The sequence below is a fragment of the Theropithecus gelada genome, chromosome 2 (assembly GCF_003255815.1).
Source record: "Theropithecus gelada isolate Dixy chromosome 2, Tgel_1.0, whole genome shotgun sequence".
Taxonomy (NCBI): Eukaryota; Metazoa; Chordata; class Mammalia; order Primates; family Cercopithecidae; genus Theropithecus; species Theropithecus gelada.
In genome coordinates this window covers 41,703,107-41,726,472 of record NC_037669.1, presented here as the reverse complement: position 1 = coordinate 41,726,472, position 23,366 = coordinate 41,703,107, and the positions used below count along the sequence as shown (strand labels likewise).

At 35.2% G+C, this 23,366-nt stretch overlaps 1 protein-coding gene across 3 annotated transcripts in view; it reads right to left on the bottom strand.

The window, feature by feature from the left end:
- The window catches only part of EAF2 (ELL associated factor 2), a 51,238-nt gene that overhangs the window by 3,181 nt on the left and 24,691 nt on the right, over positions 1–23,366 (bottom strand). For 2 of the 3 annotated variants that reach the window (XM_025376241.1, XM_025376242.1), the window contains one exon: positions 10,647–10,898. In XM_025376241.1, the coding sequence (XP_025232026.1) occupies positions 10,647–10,898 (252 nt within the window). Of the gene's footprint in view, positions 1–10,272; positions 10,448–10,646; positions 10,899–23,366 lie in introns of those variants that run through there. The other variant, XM_025376240.1, reaches the window with a different exon arrangement.

Genomic DNA, 23,366 nt, shown 5'->3' with positions numbered 1-23,366 from the left:
AGTTTGGGGCAACACATTAGTGTCATCAATGCTGCTCATTGTATTTAGAGCAGCATTACAGCACAACACTTGTCTGTATAGGCAGCTGTAGACGCAATTTTTAAATATATATGCCTATACTTTTCTAGTCCTTATTTCTACAGGTTAAATAAAAAGAAAAATTGTTGACAATATGAGTTGAATGTTGTTTTGTTTTTCTTAAATCCAAACTTATGCATTAAAAGTAACTGCAAAAACATGGTTACTTCATTATATCTTCTGATACAGCTATTCTTTAACATTTACAAAGTTGGAATACATATTACTAAAAATTTGTTTTTATTTGCCTTTATATTAAATTAAATTAATGCTTTTCAAAGAAGTATGCACACAGATTATATTAAGCGATGAAATTTATTTCAAAATAGTAAAGGAGAATTAAAAAAAATCTGTTACAAAAGGGGGTGTTGGGTCTCTCATAAAGCTGAGCAATGGGATGACTGCAGTAATGGTCAGAGATGGTTTATTTCATTAGGAAACTCCTAGTTTAGATACATCAGGAAAAGAAATTTCACTATTTTTACTTTAAAAAAAAAAAAAAACCTCCCAAGTGGTTATTACCGATAGACAAAAACACTATAGACTTTACTTTTGCATATATCTTTTGCATCTAGTAATCTTTCCAAATTATTTTATTAGTTCTATTGTTTGTTGATTCTTTTGGATTTCCTATGTAGATAATTTACATTCCTACAAATTAAGAGTATTTTATTTCTTGTTTTCAATTCTTATATCATATTTCTTTTACTTGTTTTATTGCATTTGCTAGCAAATTCAATCGAGTGCTCAACAGAAATAACATTTGTCCCCTTTGTCTTGTTCCTGAATTTAACAGGAATGCTTCTAAAGTCTCTATTAGTGTGATGTTTATAGGAGTTCTGTTTTTTGGTAATTAACTTTTGTAAAGCTAAGAAAATCCTATTATATTCATCCTTTGGTAAATGTTTTTATTTATTTTAATTAATTTATTTATTTATTTTGAGACAGAGTTTCACTCTGTCACTCAGGCTGGAGTGCAGTGACATGATCTCAGCTCACTGTAACCTCCACCTCCTGGATGTGAGCAATTCTCATGACTCAGCCTCCTGAGTAGCTGGGATTATTGGTGTGCACCAGCATGCCTGGCTAATTTTTACATTTTTAGTAGAGATAGGGTTTCACCATGTTGGCCAGGCTGGTCTCAAACTCCTGGCCTCAAGTGACCCGCCTGCCTCGTCCTCCCAAAGTACTGGGATTACAAGTGTGAACTACCATGCCCAGCCTCAAGTACGTATTTTCAAATTAATAAATATCAAATTTTGTCAAGTTATTCATTTGTTGAAATGGTCATATGGGTTTACTTCTATAATCTGTTAATGTGGTGAATTAGATTGATCCCATTTCATATGTTTAACATTTCTTACATTTCTGTGATGACCCTTATTTTGTTGTGACTTGGTAAATTATACTTTTTCTACAAAACCATCCATTCCTATGCCAAATTTACTGAAATAAATGTTTAAATAAAATTATAATTAAGGTTGGGTGCATTGGCTCACACCTGCAATCCTAGCACTTTGGGAGGCTGAGGCGGGTGGATTGCCTGAGCTCAGGAGTTTGAGACCAGCCTGGGCAACACGATGAAACCCCATCTCTACTAAAATACAAAAAAATTAGCTGGTTGTGGTGGCATGCACCTGTAGTCCCAGCTACTTGGGAGGCTGAGGCAGAAGAATTACTTGAACCCGGGAGGCAGAGTTTGCAGTGAGCCAAGATCATACCACTGGATTCCAGCCTGGGCAACAGAGTAAGACTCTGTCTCCAAAAAATAAAAAATAAAATAAAATAAACAATAATTTTTAAAAATAACGAATTGGAAAACCTAATGATAACTGATAAATTCCTGGACATATACCATCTACAAAGATTGAACCAAGAAAAAAAAAAGAAAACCTGAACAGATCAAGTACAAGTAATAAGACTGAATCAGTAATAAAAAGTCTCCTGTCAAAAAAAAAAGGTCAGGACCTGATGGCTTCTATACTGAATTCTACCAAACATTTAAAGAATAAATACCAATTCTTCTCAAATTCTTCCAGAAAACTGAAGAGGAGAGAATTCTTCCAAATTCATTCTATGAGGCCAGCATTACCCTGATACTGAAACCAGACAAGGACACAACTATAGGTCAGTATCTCTGATGAAAACACATGCAAAAATCCTCAACAAATAGTAGCAAACCAAATCCAACAGCACATTAAAAGGATCATTCACCATGGTAAGTGGGATTTATCCCAGAGATGTAAGAATGGTTCAACATACCCAAATCAATAAATGTGAAACATCACACCAACAGAATGAAGGACAAAAACCATATGATTATCTCAATAGATGTGGAAAAAGGATTTGATAAAATTCAACATCCCTTTATGATAAAAGACCCTCAACAAACTAGATCTAGAAGGAGTGTACCTCAACACAATAAAGGCCGTATTAGAAAAACCCACAGTTAACATTATACTAAATGGGGAAAAGCCAAAAGGTTTTCTTCAAGGAGCTGGAACAATATAAGGACGCTCACTCTCACCACTCTTATTAAACACAGTACTGGAAGTCCTAGCCAGAGCAAAGAAACAAGAGAGAAAAATAAAGGGCATCCAAATTGCAAAGGAAGAAGTCAAACTGTCCCTGTGTGCAGATGACAAAATCTTATAAAGAGAAAACCCTAAAAGCTCCGCAAAAACACTCAGGATTGATAAACAATTTAAGTAAAGTTGCAAGATACAAAAATCAACATACAAAAATTAGTAGCATTTATATAAACCAACAAGAAACTAGCAGAAAAAGAAATCAAGAAAGCAATCCCATTTATAATAGCTACACACACACACACACACACACCCCAAAACACTAAGGTCCAGGACAGTGGCTCATGCCTATATTCTCAGCGCTTTAGGAGGCCAAGGCAGGAGACTGCCTGGGGCCAGGAGTTCGAGACCAGCTTGCACAATACAGTGAGACCCAGTCTCTACAAAATAAAAAAAAGTATCCGTCCAACAAGGGATTAAAAATCAGAATATATATAGTCCCAGCAACTTGGGGGCCTGAGGAGGGAAGATCGCTTGAGCCCAGGAGTTCAAGCCTGCAGTGGGCTACAATCATGCCATTACATTTCAGCCTGGGCAACAGAGCAAGACCCTGTCTTTAATTAAAAAACAACAAAACAAAACAAAACAAAAACCTAGGAATAAATTTAACCAAGAAGGTGAAAGAGCTTCACAAGGAAGACTATACAACACTGATGAAAGAAATGGAAGTGGTCACAAAAAATGGAAAGACATGCCATGTTCATAGACTGAAAGAATTATAATGTGAAAATAACGATACTACCAAAAGCAATCTACAGATCCAATGCAATACCTATCAAAATACCAAAGACATTCTTCACAGATATAAAAAATAAATAAATAAATAAGCTTCATATGGAACCACAGATGATGCCAGATAGCCAAAGCAACCCTGAACAAAAAGAACAAAGCTGGAGGTACCACATTACCTAAGAAAACAGCATGGTATTGGCATAAAAATAGACACATAGACCAATGGAACAGAATAGAGAACCCAGAAATAAATCCACATATTTATAGTCAACTGATTTTTCACAAAGGCACCAAGAGCATTCCATGGAGAAAAGAACAGTTTCTTCAATAAATGGTGCTGGGAAAACTGGATATCCTTAAAAAAAAAAAAAAAAAAGAAGAAAGAAAGAAAGAAGGAAGGAAAAGAAAAGAAAAAAGGAACTAGACCCCCATCTCTCACTATAAACAAAAATAAAATCAAAACAGATTAAAGATTCAATTCTAGGGCCTGAAACTGTGAAACTACTAGAAGAAAACATTGGGGAAACATTCTAAGAGATTCATCTGGGCCACGATTTTTTTGTATGTAAGACCTGAAAACACTGACAACAAAAGTAAAAGCAGACAAATGGGATCACATCAAACTAAAAAGCTTCTGCACAGCAAAAGAAACAGTCAATGGAGTAAAGAGACAATCTACAGAATGTGAGAAGATATTTGCAAAGTATCCATCCAACAAGGGATTAAAAACCAGAATATATAAAAATTCAAACAACTCAATGGCCAAAGAACCCCCATATAATACCGTTTAAAAATGGGCAAATAATCTGAATAGATTTTTCTCAAAAGAAGACATTTAAAATCAATAATTTTTAAAATGCCCACAGGTGTATGAAAAAATGGTCATCATCACTAATAATTAGGGAGATGCATATCAAAAGCTTAATGAGACATCATCTCATCCCACTTAAAATGGCTATTATTGAAAAGACAAAAAATAACATGCTGGCAAGGACACAAAGGGAATGCTTGTGGGAATGTAAATTATTACAGGCACTATGGAGAACAGTATAGAGGTTCCTCAAAAAACTATATAGATCTACTATATGCTCCAGCAATCTCACTGCTAGGTATATATCCAAAAGAAAGGAACTCAGTATATCAAAGTGATATCTGCATGCCTATGTTCATTGCAGCATTATTCACAAGAGCCAATATATGGAATCAACCTAAGTATCCATTAATGGATGAATAAATAATTAATATACATAGTAAAATACTATTCAGACATAAAAAGGAATGGAATCTTGTCACTGGCAGCAATGTGGATGGAACTGGAGGTCATTATGTTAAGTGAAATAAGCCAGGCACAGAAAGAAAAATATCATATGGTTTCACTCACATGTGAGAATTAATAAAGTCTATCTCATGGAGATGGAGAGTAGAATGATGGTTACCAGAGGCTTGGAAAGGTGAAGACAGGGATAAAGAGAGGTTGGTTAATGGGTACAAAAATACAGTTAAATAACTAAATAACTAAATAAAGTTACTAAGTTCTAGTGTTCAATAGCACAGTAGGGTAACTACAGTTAACAACAATTTATTGTATATTTCAAAATAGCTAGAAGAGAAGATTTGAAATGTTCTTAACCCCCCAAAAAGGACAAATGTTTGAGGTAATGTATATCCTAATTACCCAGATTTGATCACTACACATTGTATGCTGGTATCAAAATATCGCGTGTAAGTCATAAATATGTTTATTGTATATCAATAATTTTTAAAAATATAGTTATAATTTTAACTTAATTTTCTTCCTTAATATTGCCTATTTGTGATTTTTCTATTTTTCTTCTCAGCCCTTGTTAAAGATTGGTCTATTCTATTGGTCTATTTTGTTAGTTTTCAAAGAAACAAATTTTTAGTTTTGTTGATTTTCTAATGTTTCCTCATTATCTATTACATTAACTTCTATTCATCTATATTATTTTGTTTCTCTGCTTTAAGATGTTATTGTCCTTCTAGTTCCTCAAAGTGAACCTTTCACTCATTTATCTTCAATTTTTTTTAAATAAAATTTTGAAGTTATAAATTTCCCTATAATGAGCTGGACACAGTGGCATATGCCTGCAGTACTAGGTACTGGGGAAGCTGAGGCAGGAGAATCACTTGAGCCCGAGAGTTCAAGGCTGTAGTACACCATGTTTGCACCTGTGAATGGCCACTACACTGCAGCCTGAGCAACAAAGCGAGACTCCATCTCTAAAATAAAGTTAATTAATTAATTAAATTTCCTATTATCCTTTAAAACATTTCCTTGGAAGTACCAAAACTGCTGTGATATTTATTATTTATGATTTTTTATCTTCATAACAGTATTCAATTTTTAAATATTGTTCAATTACACATATTTTGTAATTTCATTATAGTTGCCTTTTAACATGTAAGTTATTAGGCCTGTGCTTTGAAATTTCTAAACTTATTTTAAATTAATTATTTATTTATATTTTCATCATATTATAATCATAATATGTTCATTAAAAAATGAATTCTTTGTAATCTGTTATTGTCTTTGTCCTAGTAAGACGTAAATTTCTGTAAATGTTTCATATGCATCTTAAATATGACCACTCGCTTTGCATTTTTGGATTGTAGGATTCTATGTATTCACTATTAGAGCAGGTATGTCTATTATGTATTTACAGATTTCATGCTCTTACTAAATTTTTTCTGCTTGATTACAGATTAATAAAATCTCCCACTAAAATAGACTTGTCAATTTCTACTACTTCTGTTATGTTTTATATATACACACAAACACACACACACACACAGTGAAGATATGTTATTACATGCATACGAATTCAGAATTGTTTATCTTCCAGGTGAACTGAACCTTTTCTCGTAGTTTATCAAGCCCCTTTATCCTCTAGGAGTACATTTTGCCTTAAAGTCTATTATTTCTGATATTGATGATCCAGATTTTTGTTATAATTACTACTTAGCTAGCATCTTTTTTTCTATCTCTTTATTTTCCATATGGTTTTTAGAAAATTTGTTATAATCAGCATATGGCATTTTTAAAAAATCTAATCTGATAATCTGTTTCTTATTAGGTGGATAAAATGCTTTGCTTTTGTTATTACTGATAGATTGAGATTTATTTCTACTTCATATTTTCTGTTTTGGGTTGATCAATCACTTTCTTTCACTTCTTCTTCTCTGCTTTCTACTACATAAAGTTTTCTATGTTCCCTGGTTTTTCCACTGATGATGTGGGAACTATAGATTGTATTTATTAATTAAATGGTAACCTTAACATTTTAGGATACGTAACTAACTACACATTTATCTAATAAAGTCAAATTCAGTGTTTCTATCTTCCTAACATGACATGGATCTTAGCTTACTTAAACTACTGATTGAATACTCTCTCAACAACTATTGTCTAGAGTTTTAGCTTTAATCTTCAAAAAAAAACTTCCAAATGTACAAACATCTAAAACAGACTTGTTATCTTTATAGTCAAAGGTTAATCAGATTTCCTGACATTTCATCTATTTCTTTGCTCACTACTGTTTCTCATATTCCACACTTTCCTTCTGTTTTCACTTTTCTTTCTGCCGAAATATATATATATAAAACATATATATGTCTGTTAATAATACATTTGCTAAATTCTACAAATAATAAACTGTTTTCATGTGCCTGAAAATTATTTTACTCTTGAATGACATTGTGTTTGGGTATAAAATTCTAGCTAGAATTATTGTCCTTCAACACTTGAAAGATATTTCCCCCACTATCTTTTGGCTTACCTATCTAGCTAAGAGTGTCTGCTGTCAGCCTATTCTTCTTTTGTAGGTTGTCTTCTCTGTAGCTTTTAAGGTTATTTCATCCTTGATGTTCTGTAGTTTCACGATCATGTTTTGAGGTCTAGATTTATTTTTATTTATCCTGCTTATTAGCTGAAGTAAAAATTCATGGGTTTCTTCAATTCTGGAAAATTCTCAGGATTAAGTTTTTATACTATCTCCTCCATTCTTTCTTGGACTTTCTATTGCGTAATGTTCACTCTTCTCAATCTTTTCTATCTCTAAGTTGGTCTCCCATTTTATTTTTCTGTCTCTCTTATATTGTGTTTTGGGATAGTTCCTCAATATTATTTTCTATTTCACAAATTTATTCTTCAACTGTGTCCAGTCTACAGTTTTTCTCATTTACTGGTTTTTTAAAAAATTTCAATGACCAGTCTAATTTATTCTTTTTTATAATCTATTAGATTTGTTTCATTTCTTCCTGGCTTTGTTTTATAATTCTTTTAAAAGCTGTATCTTCATTTATCTCTTTGAATGCTTTTAGAATACTTATTTAAATGTCTTTGTCTTAATTGCTCTGTAAAAAGATTTTCATTTGGAAAGAATCCCTGCCCTAACTATTAATTTTGTTGGCTGACTTTCTTGGCATTAGACTTTTTTCTTCTGTTTTAGAATTATGATTGCTCATTTTGAGTGGAAAATTTCTGTTTTTCTCTATCCTCACACCACTCTGACAGGGTTTTGTAGTTCCCTCTACCTAGTCCTCTGAGATCCATTACCAGAAACAGGTTTCATAATCACATTTGGAGGTTGTTATCCCCTGGGTATATTGTAAATATACTAGATCCCTTCAAGGAGTCAATGGATATCAAGGTTCTACAGACCCTATGCCCACACCTTCTAAAACACAGTAGCCTCAGTCAATATGTAAATGTCTATTTCTTCCAATCTCTTTTATTAACTGGTTACTTCTTCCAAACTTCTTTTATTATTTATCCTCACCTCTATCAACCCTCTCTCCCTTCCCCTACTAACCCCCAACAACACACGTTCTCTAGCATCAAATAGAAAGTATGACTCAGGTTCACTGAATCAGAACTTTAATAGTTTAAAAGTTTTAATAGTTTAAAAGTTTAATAGTTTTAAACTATTAAAAGTTCTGATTATATTATTATACCTTTCCCTGAAAGTTCTGATTATTTCCCTAAAACTTTCCCTAAAAGTTCTGATTATATTATTATACCTTTCCCTGAAAGTTCTGATTATTTCCCTAAAAGTTTCCCTAAAAGTTCTGATTATGTTATTATACCTTTCCCTGAAAGTACCAAGATCCTTACCAATATCACCTCCTTTTGAACTCAGATCCAATGGCTTCAGCTCCACTAAGCCCACTGTTTTGTGTGTATATTCCAGTTCTTCTCTTTAGAGATGTTTATCTTATATTATTTGATTCTGGCCATGTCTGGGTTTTACCTTTTAATACTTTACCCATTGTTCCTATTTGTTTGGCAGAGAAGGGGTTTTAAAAACATAAATTCACTGTGCCATGTTTTACCAGAAAACTATTCTAGATATAAAAAGAAATTCTAAAATATAAAATATCCTGAACCCCTTCAAAGTTCTACAAGGCAATGTGACCTCCACTTTCAATGAGGAAATTGAAGCTACAAGAAAGTTAAGTGTAGTGTTATTAGTTACATAACTAATAAGTGATAAGGAAGTCAGGAATATAATACAGATATGCTGATTCCTAGACATGTGCTCAATTTACTATAGAATTTATTAATTTCTGGAAAATTTTTTCTAGCTTTTACTCAGATTCTCATTTAGTACCACCAAGCTGAGTTTTCTCCATGTTCCCTTGGCCATTCAAAAAATCAAATATTTCAATATTACTTCCCAAGTCAAGAATAACACTAAATAACTGGAAATTCAAAATATCTTTGCTAGTCCCTAATTAACCCATAGTTTTACCAATTATCTGCCTCTCAGTCTTGGCTTCTCCCTTCTTTAGTTCTATCATTAGGCTAAAGCTAATCAGTCTTTCTAGCTGCTTACTTTTTTCATTATTAATAAACATAGTGGGATTAATTTTAAATATACAGAAAATTCCATTCTCCCCAGGTAATACCAACCTGCATGCCTTTATTTAAAAGTATTTACTGAGCATCTATTATGTGTCAAGTACCATGTGCTAAGTGCTAGAATTCAATGATAAGCAAAAACAAACAAGGTCCTTGTTCTCATGGAACATTATACTCTAGAGAAAGAGAGCAAATCACACAAATTAATGTAAATGTACTACTGTCAAACAATTGATATAAAGAAGACATATCTGATATTCTAAAAGTCTATAAAAGATAGGACCTTGTCAGAAAGGTGAAAAAGACTTCCTAGAGAAAGTAACTTTGAACTATAATCTAAAGGAGAAAAAATCGCATGAAAAGAAGGAAGTGTTTCTGGCTGAATGGACAGCATGTATAAGGGTCCTGATGTGAGTGAAAGTATTTGAGTATAGTGGCAAAAAGAAAGCACGTGTTGTTAGAAAAGAAAAATCAAGACCATTATGTTAAGGTGTTTTGCTTCTATATTAAAAGAAATTACAAGCTACTAAAAAGTATAAAGCAGAAGAGATGACAAACTGTATTTGAATTGTGAAAAAAATCAATATGGCTACAATGTACATAATGGATCAAAAATGGGCTTGACTAGATAAAGGTGTGAACCAGTTAGGTCATTGTAGTAGATAAGGCAAGAAATAATAGGTTGAACTACTGTGATAGTGGCGGAGATGCAGAGAAGCAGATGACTTTGAGAAATATAGAGGAGGCAAAACAAACAGGACTTGATGAACGAGTGGCTACACTGTAAAGAGGAAGAAATTCAGTCATTGAAAATAATTATACTTATGATTTGCATAATTAGATGTATGCTACCTTCACTAAGAGGTAACACAGTGAGCCAAAGATTGATTATGAGTTGGTTTTGGACAAAGTAAATTGAAGGCGATGAGATGATGGGGGATGATGTTAAACACGTGTCTAAAGCCTAGAGGTTTGAATCAGAGATATAAATTTGCAAGTTATCTACACATAAATACTGACTGCAACAGAAACATGGAGGAGATTATCTAGGGAAAAATTGTAGAATGAAAAGAAAAAAAGAACCCAAAAGTAAGCCTCACAAAACTCCAACTTTAATGACTGAGCAGAAGATCATATAAACTTGAAAAGGAATGAAAGGAAAGATTATCTGAGAGATGGGAGAAAAACCAAGAAGGCATTATGTTACAGATTCAAAATAAAATCATAATTCAATAAAAATGTAATTGTTAATAGTATCAAATGCAAAAAATAGGAATCTTTTTCTTTATCCAAATTTTAGGTGACAATCAATATGGGTCCACTATAAATTCTTACTTTTCCAGTTGCCTGTGTTTATGTATACTTACTTAAAGTATTCATCAGAAGGTCACTGTTGTCTTGAAATCTATTATGACTGGCATCTATATCAGGAATCCTGTATTGTGCCATGGTAGGATGTCCCGAGACACAATTCCCTGTATCAGAAGCAGAAGATTTGCAGTCTTCATCTTCTGAGTCACTAGAACTATCCTCACTACTTGAAGATGATGAACTTTTGGAATCTGATGAACTATCACAACTACTCATCTGGTCCATTAGACTAGCTTCTGCCTTCAGTTCTGAAAATAAGAAGAAATGAATAGATAGGTTAAATAAAAAATGCTAAATAAATATAATAAAAATTGAATGTATTAGTTTTTAAGAAACTGTTGAAACTAAAATCAAACATATATTTACAGAACTTAAAGCATTTTATTAAAACACAAAACTATTCTACCACCAAGCCATACTTCAATGATTGGATTACAGAAACTAAAAGGGATAGACAAGGTCTAAATCTAAACTCCACATTTATTTAAACCATTGTACTTAAATATACAGGTGACTCAAATATGAAGTAAATACTGTGAAAAACTATGAAAATTAAAATCTATTTTGGCAGAAACTGTCTTCTGATTATTTTTTATTCCTTTAAATACATATAATGTAATGTGATAATGTAACAGATGAAATTCATTCTTTTCCTGGTTTTCCTAGACAACATTTTGATGAAGCATCTATAGGTTTCCCCCCTGCTCCCTTAATAGGGATTTAAAATATTCTAAGTATTTTTGAAACGCCAGTTCCCATTATAACTTTGGCTATACATATTTCTATAGATAAAAAGAATAATAATGATGTCTTCTTTTGTTTAGTGTTTTTCAAGTTCTAGACACACAAAAAAATCATAGTTGGGAAGGTCTTCAGCCACCATTTAGAACAACTTCATAATTTTATAAATGAGGGAATGAAGATCCAGAAAGGTCAAAAGTTGTCAGTTATATATGGGTAGAGGCAAGTCTACTGACTTTCAAGTCAATATTTTCCTATATGATACAAATGTCAAATAGTTGAACAAAATTTTTTAAACCAAAAAATTCTAAGTCAATAATATGCTCAGTTAACACATTGCCATTTGTTATCATCTTAGTACACTGCTACATTAAGTTAACTGGTAATTTTTAGCCCACTCCCTCATTCTCCCTATTATAGACACACTGGCTTTCTATTATTTGACCACATTAAACCCATTTCCAGGCTATGTTCTTTGTACTAGCTGTTTCCTCTGCCTGGTATATTCTTCACTCAGATCTTTTGTTTGTTTGTTTAATACATAATTTCCATAAAGTAAAATGTACAGCTAGATACATTTTAGCATATATAAAACCTGTATATCTACCACTGAGATCAAGATATAGAATATTTGCATCCCCATGAATATTCTCCTATGCTCTTTTCCAGTCACTAATCACCATTTTGACTTCTATTACCAAAGATTTTTGTCTATTCTTGAACTTCATACAAATGGATTCACTCAGCATGTACTTTTTGGTCTGCCTTCTTTCAACATAATGTTTTTATATTTATTCATGTTACTGAATTAATCTGTAGACTATTCTTCTCTACTGCTATGATATGATATGATATGATATGATATGATATAAATATACCACAAGTTGGTTACCCATTTTCCATTTATGAATATTTGTGTTGTTTTCAGTTTTGGATATTATGAATATAATTGTTATGAAAATTCCTCTACAAGTCTTTTTGAACTTATATACATACTTCTCTTAGGTAGAAAGTTAGAGAGAAATTGCTAAGTCACAATAGGCATAGGTTTAATTTCATTAAAAACTCCCAGTTTTCAAACTGGTTTTACACTCCAACCAGCAAGGTATGAGTCACAGATGCTTCGTATCTTCCCTAACTAGGGCACACACACACTTGGTATAGTGAGTCTGATGGGTGTACAATGGTAACTTCTTGTAGTTTTAATTTTCATTTATTTGATGTGATAATATGAAGCCGTGTTTTTTATATGCTTACTGGCCATTTGAATATCATCTTTTGTGAAAAGCCTGTTCAAATCTTTTGTCCATTTTTATGTTTGTCTGTCTTTTGCTTACTGATTAGTAAGAGTTCTTTATAGCTAATTCTTCTGGCTATGAGCCCTTTGTCACACATATGCATTTGTGAATATTTCTTCCAGGTTCCCCCAAGTCTGTAGCTAGGCTTTTCCTTTCATTAATGGTGTCTCTTGAGAAGATTCTAGATCTCTGAAAGGCTGGCTCCTTCTTGAATCAGTTTAAGTGTAACCTTCTCAAAAGGTTCCTTCCTCTCCATTCTGCAACCCCCATTGCCTAGTTTAATTCTCTTCAAGACACTTATTTCTGAAATTCAGTTGAATACTTATTTGTTTACTGCTTGTATCTTCCCCACCCTCCCTCTCACCCTCATCCATACTCCTAAATATAATGTGAGAATAGGAATGTTATCTTGTTCATGTTGTATAATTATCGTTTTACAATGTTGGATTCAATTTACTAATATTTCATTGATAATTTTTGAGTTTAAGTTCATATGAGATATTGGTTCATAGTTTTCCTTTTCTTGTACTGTCTTTATCTGGTTTGGGTATTGGGGGTAATACTGGCCTCATAAATGAGCTTAGAAATATTCCTTCCTTTTCCTTTTTCCAGAAGAGATTGTGTAATGTCGGTGTTAATTCTCTTTAAATGTTTGGTAGGCTTCTGGGTCTGGCTATTTCTTTTGGGGGTGCTTTTTAATTACTAATTTAATTTATTCAATGTTGATAGAACTATTCAAGTTGCTTACTTCACCTTAGTTGAGTTTTGGTAGTTTTTAGCTTTTGAGGAACTAGTCCATTTCCTCTAAATTGTCAAATTTATGAGCACAAAGCTATAATATTTCTTTTCTTTTCTTTTTAGATAGGGTCTTGCTCTGTCACCCAGGCTGGAGTGCAGTGGCACAACTATGGCTCACTGCCGCTCAACCTCTTGGACTCAAGCAATCCTCTCACCTCAGCCTCCCGAGTAGCTGGGACTACTCAGGTGCACATCACCACGCCTGACCGCCTGACTAATCTAAAAAAGTTTTTTTGTAGAGACAGAGTCTCACTATATTGCCTAGGCTGGTCTCAAACTCTTAGGCTCAAGCAATCCTCTTGCTTTGGCCTCTGAAAGTGTTGGGATTACTGGTGTGAACCACCACACCCAGCCTACCATTTCTTTATAATACTTTTAATGGCTGCTGGATCTGTAGTAAATTCATTACTTTCCTGATTATAGATAGAAGTTGCACTTTACATTCCTGATATTAGTAATTTGTGCCTTCTGTCTTTTCATTTTTATCAATCTTACTAGAAGTTTATCAGCAGTATTCTCTGATGACTGCCTTTTTGTTTCATTAATTTTCTCTATTGTTTTCAGTTTCCTTGATATCACTTCTTATTTTCATTATTTGTCTCTTTTTGCTTGCTTTGGGTTTAATCTGTTTTTCTTTTTCTACTTTCCTAAAAAAGGGACTTAAATTAATTAATATGATAACTTTCCTCACTTCTAATGTAAGCATTTAGTGCCATAAATTTCCCTCTCAGAACTTCTTTAGTTGCATTACACATATTTTGGCATGCTATGTTAACTTAATACATTTAGTTGCATGTATTTTTAATTTCCTTTGATGATTCTTCTTTAACCCATGGATCCTTTAGAAATGTGTTGTTTAATTTTCAAGTGTTTAGAGATTCTTCCTGTTGTCTGTTACTGATTTTTAGTTTGAATCCATTATGGTCAGATACATACTCTGTATGATTTCAGTTTCTATAAATCTATTGAGATTTGTTTTATGGCTCAGGATATGGTCTATCTTAGTAAATATTCCATAGGCACTTGAAACAAAATGTGTATTCTGCTGTTGTGTGGCATGTTATGTATCTGTCAGTTACATCCTGTTGGTTGATCGTGTTACTCAGATTTCCTATATCTGTGTTGATTTTCTGTCTAGTAGTTCTATTAGTTGCTGAGAGCAGAGTGTTGAAATACCCAGGCATAATTGTGGATTTACAGATTTCTCTTTTCAGTTCTATCCGTTTTTGCTTCATGTTTTTCTCAGTTCAGTTCAGTTGTTAGATGTATACACATTGATGTCTTCCTAGTAAATTAATACTTTAATCATTATTAATGTACTTCTTTGTAGTAATTTATTTTGCTCTTTTTTTTTGAGACGGAGTCTCACTCTGTCACGCAGGCTGCAGTGCAGTGGTGCAATCTTGGCTCACGGCAACCTCCTCCTCCCAGGATCAAGCGATTCTCCTGCCTCGGCTTCCTGAGTAGCTGGGATTAAGGTGTGTGCCACCACGCCCAGCTAATTTTTGTATTTTTAATAGGGATGGGGTTTCACCATGTTGGCCAGGCTGGTCACGAACTCCTGACCTCAAGTGATCTGCCTGCCTCGGCCTTCCAAAGTGCTGGGATTACAGGTGTGAGCCACTGCGCCCAGCCTGTTTTGCTCTTAAGTCACCTTTATCTGATAGTAATATAGCCACATGTTTGTGCTTTTTAACATTAATGTTTAAATGGCATATATTTTCTATACTGTTACTTTCAAGCTACATATTTCATTAGTTTCTTATAAACAGCATATAGTTGAGTGCGCTTTTTATACAGTCTGCCAATATCTGCATTTTAATTGGCTTATTTAGACGATATATATTTAAAGTAATTATTGATATATGTTAGGGCTTAAGTGTGTCAATTTGTTATTTGTTTTCTGTTTGCTTCCTCTGTATTTCATTTCTCTTGTCTTGCCTTTCTGTGGGTTACTTGAACCATTTTAGAATGCCATCTCAATTAATTTACAAAGTTTTAAAAGGTGTCATTTTGTATATTTTTCTTAGTAGTTGGTTTGGGTTTTTCAATATACATACCTGATTTGTCAATGCATTCCCATTCTAAGTAAACCTCATATCCATGTAGGTCCACTTTGAAATATCATTATTTTGGGTATCAGAAGGTATTACTACGTTTGTTTCAGTCATCACATAGGATTTAGAAAAGCCGTGAGGAATACTATAATCAATTGTACTTATTGATATGTTTGCTCTTTCTGTTGTTGTTTCTGTCTTCCTGATACTCTTAAGATTCCTCCATTTAACGTTTCTCTTCTGTCTGAATGACTTTATATAGCCAATATTTAAGGATTGTTTCCTAGGAACAAATTATTTCAGTTTTCCTTTCTGAAGCAGGCTATTTACCCCTCATTACTGAAGAAGCATTTTGGTAGATACAGAATTCACACTTAACATGTTTTTTTTCTTTCAGCACTTGAAAAATATTATGACACTTCCTTCTGGGCTCCATGACTTCAGATGAGAAATCTGATGTTAACTGAATGGTATTCTTTCATAGGTAATATGTCATTTCTTTCTTGCTTTCAACCCTTTTCTCTTTGCCTTTAGTTTTCAGATGTTTCATTATGATGTACCTTGGCATCAATTTCTTTAGGTTTATCCTATTTGGGGTTTGTTCAGGTTTTTACATCTGTGGGTTTATATCTTTCATAAAACTTGGGAAGTTTTTGCACATATTTCTTTAAATACTCTTTTAACCCTGCTCTCCCTCTTCTTTGAGACTCCAATGACACAAATATTGGATATTTTGTCATTCTTCCACAGATTCTTGGGGATATACTCATCTTGTTTCAGTCTATTTTCTATTTTCAGGTTGAGTGGATTCTATACATCCACAAGTAAACTGATTCTATCCACTCCCTAGCACTGAGCCCATCCAGTGAGTATTTTTGTTGTTATTGTATTTGTCAGTTCTATAATTTCCATTTGATTCTTACGTAAAACTTCTATTTCTTTAATGTGATTTTCTATTTCTTATTTTTTTCATTTGTTTCAAGGGAATGTAAAACTGAACCATATTCGTGATAGTCATTTAAAGATCATTGTCAGATAATTCTAACATTTGATTCGTCTTGATGTTGGTATCAGTTGATTGTCTTTTCTCATTCAAGTGATTCTCCTGAATCACAAATTATGTTATGACAGGTAATTTTCTTTTCTCTCTCTCTCTCTCTCTCTCTCTCTCTCTCTTTCTTTTTGACAGAGTTTTGCTCTGTCGCCCAGTCTGGAGTGCAGTGACACGATCTTGGCTCACTGCAACTTCTACCTCCTGGGTTCAAGCAATTCTCCTGCCTCAGTCTCCCAAGTAGCTGGAATTATAGGTGTGCACCACCACACCCAGCTAATTTTTGTAGAGACAGGGTAGAGACAGGGTTTAGTAGAGACAGGGTTTCACCACATTGGCCAGGCTGATCTCAAACTCCTGACCTCAAGTGATCTGCTCACCTTGGCCTCCCAAAGTGCTGGGATTACAGATGTGAGCCACTGTACCTGGCCATGACAGGTAATTTTCTATTGTATCTTGGATATCTTGGTTTTTATGCTAGGGGAGATCTATATCTTATTCACATTTTTAATTTTAGTAGGCAATCACCCAGTTGAGGTTTAGCGTGCATATTCTTGCCTACTGTTGTGGGCTGTGGTTTAAATGAAAATCTCGTTTCCAGAGTTTTTGCAGTATTATCTTGGTCTTCTTAACTAAATCTCCAGCAGCTGGGGTCCCTGATGATCTCTGCTGGTGCTATGTGACGAAAAGAAGGGACTTCACCAGGCAAGGAGATATGGTGCGTATAGGTGGAGAAATGGAGTCTCTTGCCTGGGATAAAGAGTGCTTTCTGAGCCTGGCAATTTTTTTTTTTTTTTTTTTTTTTTTTTGGTGATTAGCTCCCCTGCTTGGAGGGGTGGAGGAAAGGAAAGTGCTTCCTAGCAAAGTGTTTGTTGTGGCAGGATCCCATTTATTGGTGTGATCCAGTCTCAAGATGTCTTTAGATGAGAGAGAAGAATCTTAGGTTAATAGGGCAGGGAGGCAGGTCTAGGAGGTAGTATAAACAGTCTTCCCAGGCTGAATGCTTATTACAATAGAATTCTACCTGCAGGGACTTTCTAGCCATAGAGTGTCTCTGATGGAGGAGGGGAGTCTCAGGCCAGGCATAAAGGGAGAACACTTTGAGGACTGCAATCACTCACTGTGGTATCATCCTGTTTGCTGGTACTTCCAGCTGTGAGTTGTCTCTGGGTATGGGGAGTAGAATTTTAGATCCATCTTATTTCTTTTTTTAAAAAAAAATATATATATATTTTTTTTGTAGAGATGGGATCTTGCTATCTTAAACTCCTGGCCCAAAACGATCCTCCACCTCAGCTTCCCAAAAGTGCTGGGATTACAGGCATGAGCCACTGCACCTAGCCTCTATCTTATCTCAAACTCAATTCTAGATAGCTCGAAGATGTAAATGTAAAATTTAAGCTACAAAAATACTAATATAACTGCCAGACATAAACTTGAAAAGATGATTCAACCATTTTAACAGTAGTCAGTGGCACAGTAGGGTCAACAAAATATTTTATAGAATGCAATCTAAGGAACATGTTATACAAATATCTCAAGGTAAATGAAGTTCCATTCTCATACTAAGTTAGAAATAGAAAGCTTTATGGTTGGAGATATTAACTTATCCTCTGCAACTTTCTTTTTTTTAATTTTTAATTTTTATAATTTTTTAATTGAGATGAGGTTTCACTATGCTGCCTATGCTGTTCTCGAACTCCTGGACTCAAATGCTCCTCCCACCTTGGGCCCCTAAAGTGGTGGAATTATAGGCATGAGCCACTGTGCCTTGCGTCCTCTACAACTTTCTTTTCCCTGAGTTATGCTTCGATACAATACTTTTATTAAGGCCTCTATTAAAAAACTGTCACATGGAAGAACTTCTACTTTTACTGTAAAATTACCATTGAGAACACTATATAAAGTTTAATGCTCCCTAGAAAAACGTTCCATATGATGAATTCCTTTCAGAATTTAGTAACAGGAAAAAGTCTGATTCTTTGTAACCTATCCGATAATACAACATATGCTGCTTGTGTCTCCCTTTTTTTCTTGATAGTTAGAAGCTCAGAGCTAAATTATTATTATTTTTATTATTATTTCATTTTTTGAGACAGAGTCTCACTCTGTCACCCAGGTTGGAGTGCAGTGGCACAATCACTATTCACTGCAGGCTTGGCCTCCCCAAGCTCAAGTGATCCTCCCAGCTTAGCCTCCCAAGTAGCTGGAACTACAGGCATACACCACCACACCCAGTTAATTTTGTATTTTTTTGTAGAGATGGGGTTTTACCATGTTGCCCAGGCTGGTTTCAAACTCCTGAGCTAAAGTGATCCACCTGCCTTGTCCTCCCAAAGTGCTGGGATTATAGGTGTACACCACCACACCTGGCAATTTAATGTGTTAATGATCAGCAAATTTGCTTCAATATCTTGATTTTCTGTACCAATATTTTATTGTATTCATGTATATGAAGATATCATAATTCAAATCCATTTGGAAGCAAGTATGATGTAAAAAAAATAAAATTCAAGACCGCTTGTACCACCAAGGGTTCTAGACTTGTCTTTTTTATTGTTTGCATAGGAGCTACTAATCAATTAGAAAATGAATACTCTACTGGGCTTAGAAGAGAACAATGAAATTGGATGGCTATGTGCAAATTTTAAGAAGGCAAAGTGTAGAAGCAAATATACTTTAGTGACCAGGGTCTCACTGCAGCCACAATTACTACATCGATAACCCACATTGCAGCTAGAAAAAAAAATGGAGATTTAAGTTTTCTTACTGACAAAAGGACTGTATGTACTTCCCTAAAAATACCTCCCTTCTGAGAAGTAAGCAGCAATTCAGAAAAAGGTGCTTGCTTATTCTGCTTACTATATTTCCTCATTTCCCTATGGAATTGGTGACATCTTAAATATGTACGACCTGGCCATACATAAACATTTTGATAGGAAGATGCTGTGAAGAATTGAATTTGAGTCATCACAAATGCCAAAAAGAAGAAAACTCCAGTTATATATTTCTAAAGAGTCATTTTTTTTTTTACCCTGAATAGTAATTTAAAATGATACAAGGGGAGGTTCCAAGATGGTTGAATAGGAACAGTTCCAGTCTACAGCTCCCAGTGTGAGCCATGCAGAAGATGGGTAATTTCTGCATTTCCAGCTGAGGTACCGGGTTCATCTCACCGGGGCTTGTTGGACAGTGGTTGCAGCCCACAGAGTGTGAGTCGAAGCAGGGCAGGGCATTGCCTCACCCAGGAAGTGCAAGGGGTTGGTGAATTCCCTTTCCTAGCAAAGGGAAGCCGTGACAGACAGTACCTGGAAAATCGAGACACTCTCACCCCTAATACTGCACTTTTCCAATGGTCTTAGCAAATGGTATACCAGGAGATTATATCCCACACATGGTTTGGAGGGTCCTACACCCACGGAGCCTCACTCACTGCTAGCACAGCAGTCTGAGATCAAACTGCAAGGCAGCAGTGAGGCTGGGGGAGGGGTATCTGCCATTGCTGAGGCTTGAATAGGTAAACAAAGTGGCCTGGAGGCTTGAACCGGGTGGAGCCCACCACAGTTCAAGGAGGCCTGTCTGCCTCTGTAGACTCCACCTCTGGGGGCAGGGCACAGCTGAACGAAAGTCAGTAGAAACTTCTGCAGACTTAAATGTCTCTGTCTGACAGCTTTAAAGAGAGTATTGGTTCTCCCAGCATAGAGTTTGAGATCTGAGAATGGACAGACTGCCTAAAGTTGGTCCCTGACCCCTGAGTAGCCTAACTGGGAGACACCTCCCAGTAGGGGCCGACTGACACCTCATACAGCCAGGTGCCCCTCTGAGACAAAGCTTCCAGAGGAAGGATCAGGCAGCAACATTTGCCCTTCTGCAATATTTGCTGTTCTGCAGCCTCCGCTGGTGATACCCAGGCAAACAGGGTCTGGAATGGACCTCCAGCAAACTCCAACAGATCTGCAGCTGAGGGTCCTGACTGTTAGAAGAAAAACTAACAAACAGAAAGGACATCCACACCAAAACCCCATCTGTATGTCACCATTGTCAAAGACCAAAGGTAGATAAAACCACAAAGATGGGGAGAAAGCAGAGCAGAAAAGCTGAAAATTCTAAAAATCAGAGTGCCTCTTCTCCAAAGGAATGCAGCTCCTCAACAGCAATGGAACAAAGCTGGACAGAGAATGACTTTGACAAGTTCAGAGAAGAAGGCTTCAGACGATCAGTAATAACAAACTTCTCCAAGCTAAAGGAGGATGTTCAAACCCATTGCAAAGAAGCTAAAGACCTTGAAAAAAGATTAGATGAATGACTAACTAGAAAAAACAGCATAGAGAAGACCTTAAATGACCTGATGGAGCTAAAAGCCATGGCGTGAGAAATACATGACGCTTCCACAAGCTTCAGTAGCCAATCAGATCAAGTAGAAGAGAGGGTATCGGTGATTGAAGATCAAATGAATGAAATGAAGTGAGATGTTTAAAGAAAAAAGTGTAAAAAGAAATGAACAAAGCCTCCAACAAATATGGGACTATGTGAAAAGACCAAATCTACGTCTGATTGGTGTACCTAAAAGTAATGGGAAAAACGGAACCAAGTTGGAAAACACTCTTCAGGATATTATCCAGGAGAACTTTCCCAACCTAGCAAGGAAGGCCAACATCCAAATTCAGGAAATACAGAGAACACCACAAAGATACTCCTTGAGAAGAGCAACTCCAAGACACATAATTGTCAGATTCACCAAAGTTGAAATGAAGGAAAAAATGTTAAGGGCAGCCAGAGAAAGGTCAGGTTACCCACAAAGGAAAGCCCATCAGACTAACAGCGGATCTCTTGGCAGAAACTCTACAGGCCAGAAGAGAGTGGGGCCAATATTCAACATTCCTAAAGGAAAGAATTTTCAACCCAGAATTTCATATCCAGCCAAACCAAGCTTCATAAGTGAAGGAGAAATAAAATCCTTTACAGACAAGCAAATGTTGAGAGATTTTGTCATCACCAGGCCTGCCTTACAAGAGCTCCTGAAGGTAGCACGAAACATGGAAAGGAACAACCGGTACCCACCACTGCAAAAATATGCTAAATTGTAAAGACCATCGATGCTAGGAAGAAACTGCATCAACTAATGAGCAAAATAAGCAGCTAACATCATAATGACAGGATCAAATATACACATAACAATATTAACCTTAAATGTAAATAAGCTTAATGCTCCAATTAAAAGACACAGACTGGAAAACTGGATAAAGAGTCAAGACCAATCAGTGTGTTGTATTCAGGAGACACATCTCACATGCAGAGACACACATAGGCTCAAAATAAAAGGATGGAGGAAAATCTACCAAGCAAATGAAAAACAAAAAAAAAAAGCAGGGGTTGCAATCCTAGTCTCTGATAAAACAGACTTTAAACCAACAAAGATCCAAAAGAGACAAGGAAGACTACTGCATAATGGTAAAGGGATCAATTCAACAAGAAGACCTAACTATCCTAAATATCTATGCACCCAATACAGGAGCAACCAGATTCATAAAGCAAGTCCTTAGAGACCTACAAAGAGACTTAGACTCTCACACAATAATAATGAGAGACTTTAACACCCACTGTCAATATTAGACAGATCAATGAGACAGAAGGTTAACAAGGATATCCAGGACATGAGCTCAGCTCTGCACCAAGCAGACCTAATAAACATCCACAGAACTCTCCACCCCAAATCAACAGAATATACATTCTTCTCAGCACTACATCACACTTATTCCAAAAGGGACCACAGAGTTGGAAGTAAAGCGCTCCTCAGCAAATGTAAAAGAATAGAAATCACAACAAACTGTCTCTCAGACCACAGTGCAATCAAATTAGAACTCAGGATTAAGAAACTCACTCAAAACCACGTAACTACATGGAAACTGAACAACCTGCTCCTGAATGACTACTGGGTAAATAACGAAATGAAGGCAGAAATAAAGATGTTCTTTGAAACCAATGAGAACAAAGACACAACATACTAGAATCTCTGGGACACATTTAAAGCAGTGTGTAGAGTGAAATTTATGGCATTAAATGCCCACAAGAGAAAGCAGGAAAGATCTAAAATCAACACCCTAACGTCACCATTAAAAGAACTGGAGAAGCAAGAGCAAACAAATTTAAAAGCTAGCAGAAGGCACGAAATAACTAATATCAGAGCAAAACTGAAGGAGACAGAGACACAAAAAACCCTTGAAAAAAATCAATGAATCCAGGAACTGGTTTTTTAAAAAGATCAACAAAATTGATAGACTGCTAGCAAGACTAATAAAGAAGAAAAGAGAGAAGAATCAAATAGACACAATAAAAAATGATAACAGGGATATCACCACCAATCCCATAGAAATACAAACTACCGTCAGAGAATACTATAAACACCTCTATGCAAATAAACTAGAAAATCTAGAAGAAATGGATAAATTCCTAGACACATACAACCTTCCAAGACTAAACCAGGAAGAAGTTGAATCTCTGAATAGATCAATAACAGGTTCTGAAATTGAGGCAATAATTAATAGCTTACAAACCAAAAAAACAAAAAAAAAAAGCCAGGACCAGATGGATTCACAGCCGAACTCTACCAGAGGTACAAAGAAGGACTGGTATCATTCCTTCTGAAACTATTCCAACCAATAGAAAAAGAGGAATCCTCCCTAACTCATTTTATGAGGCCAGCATCATCCTGATACCAAAGTCTGGCAGAGACACAACAAAAAAAGAGAATTTTAGACCAGTATCCCTGGT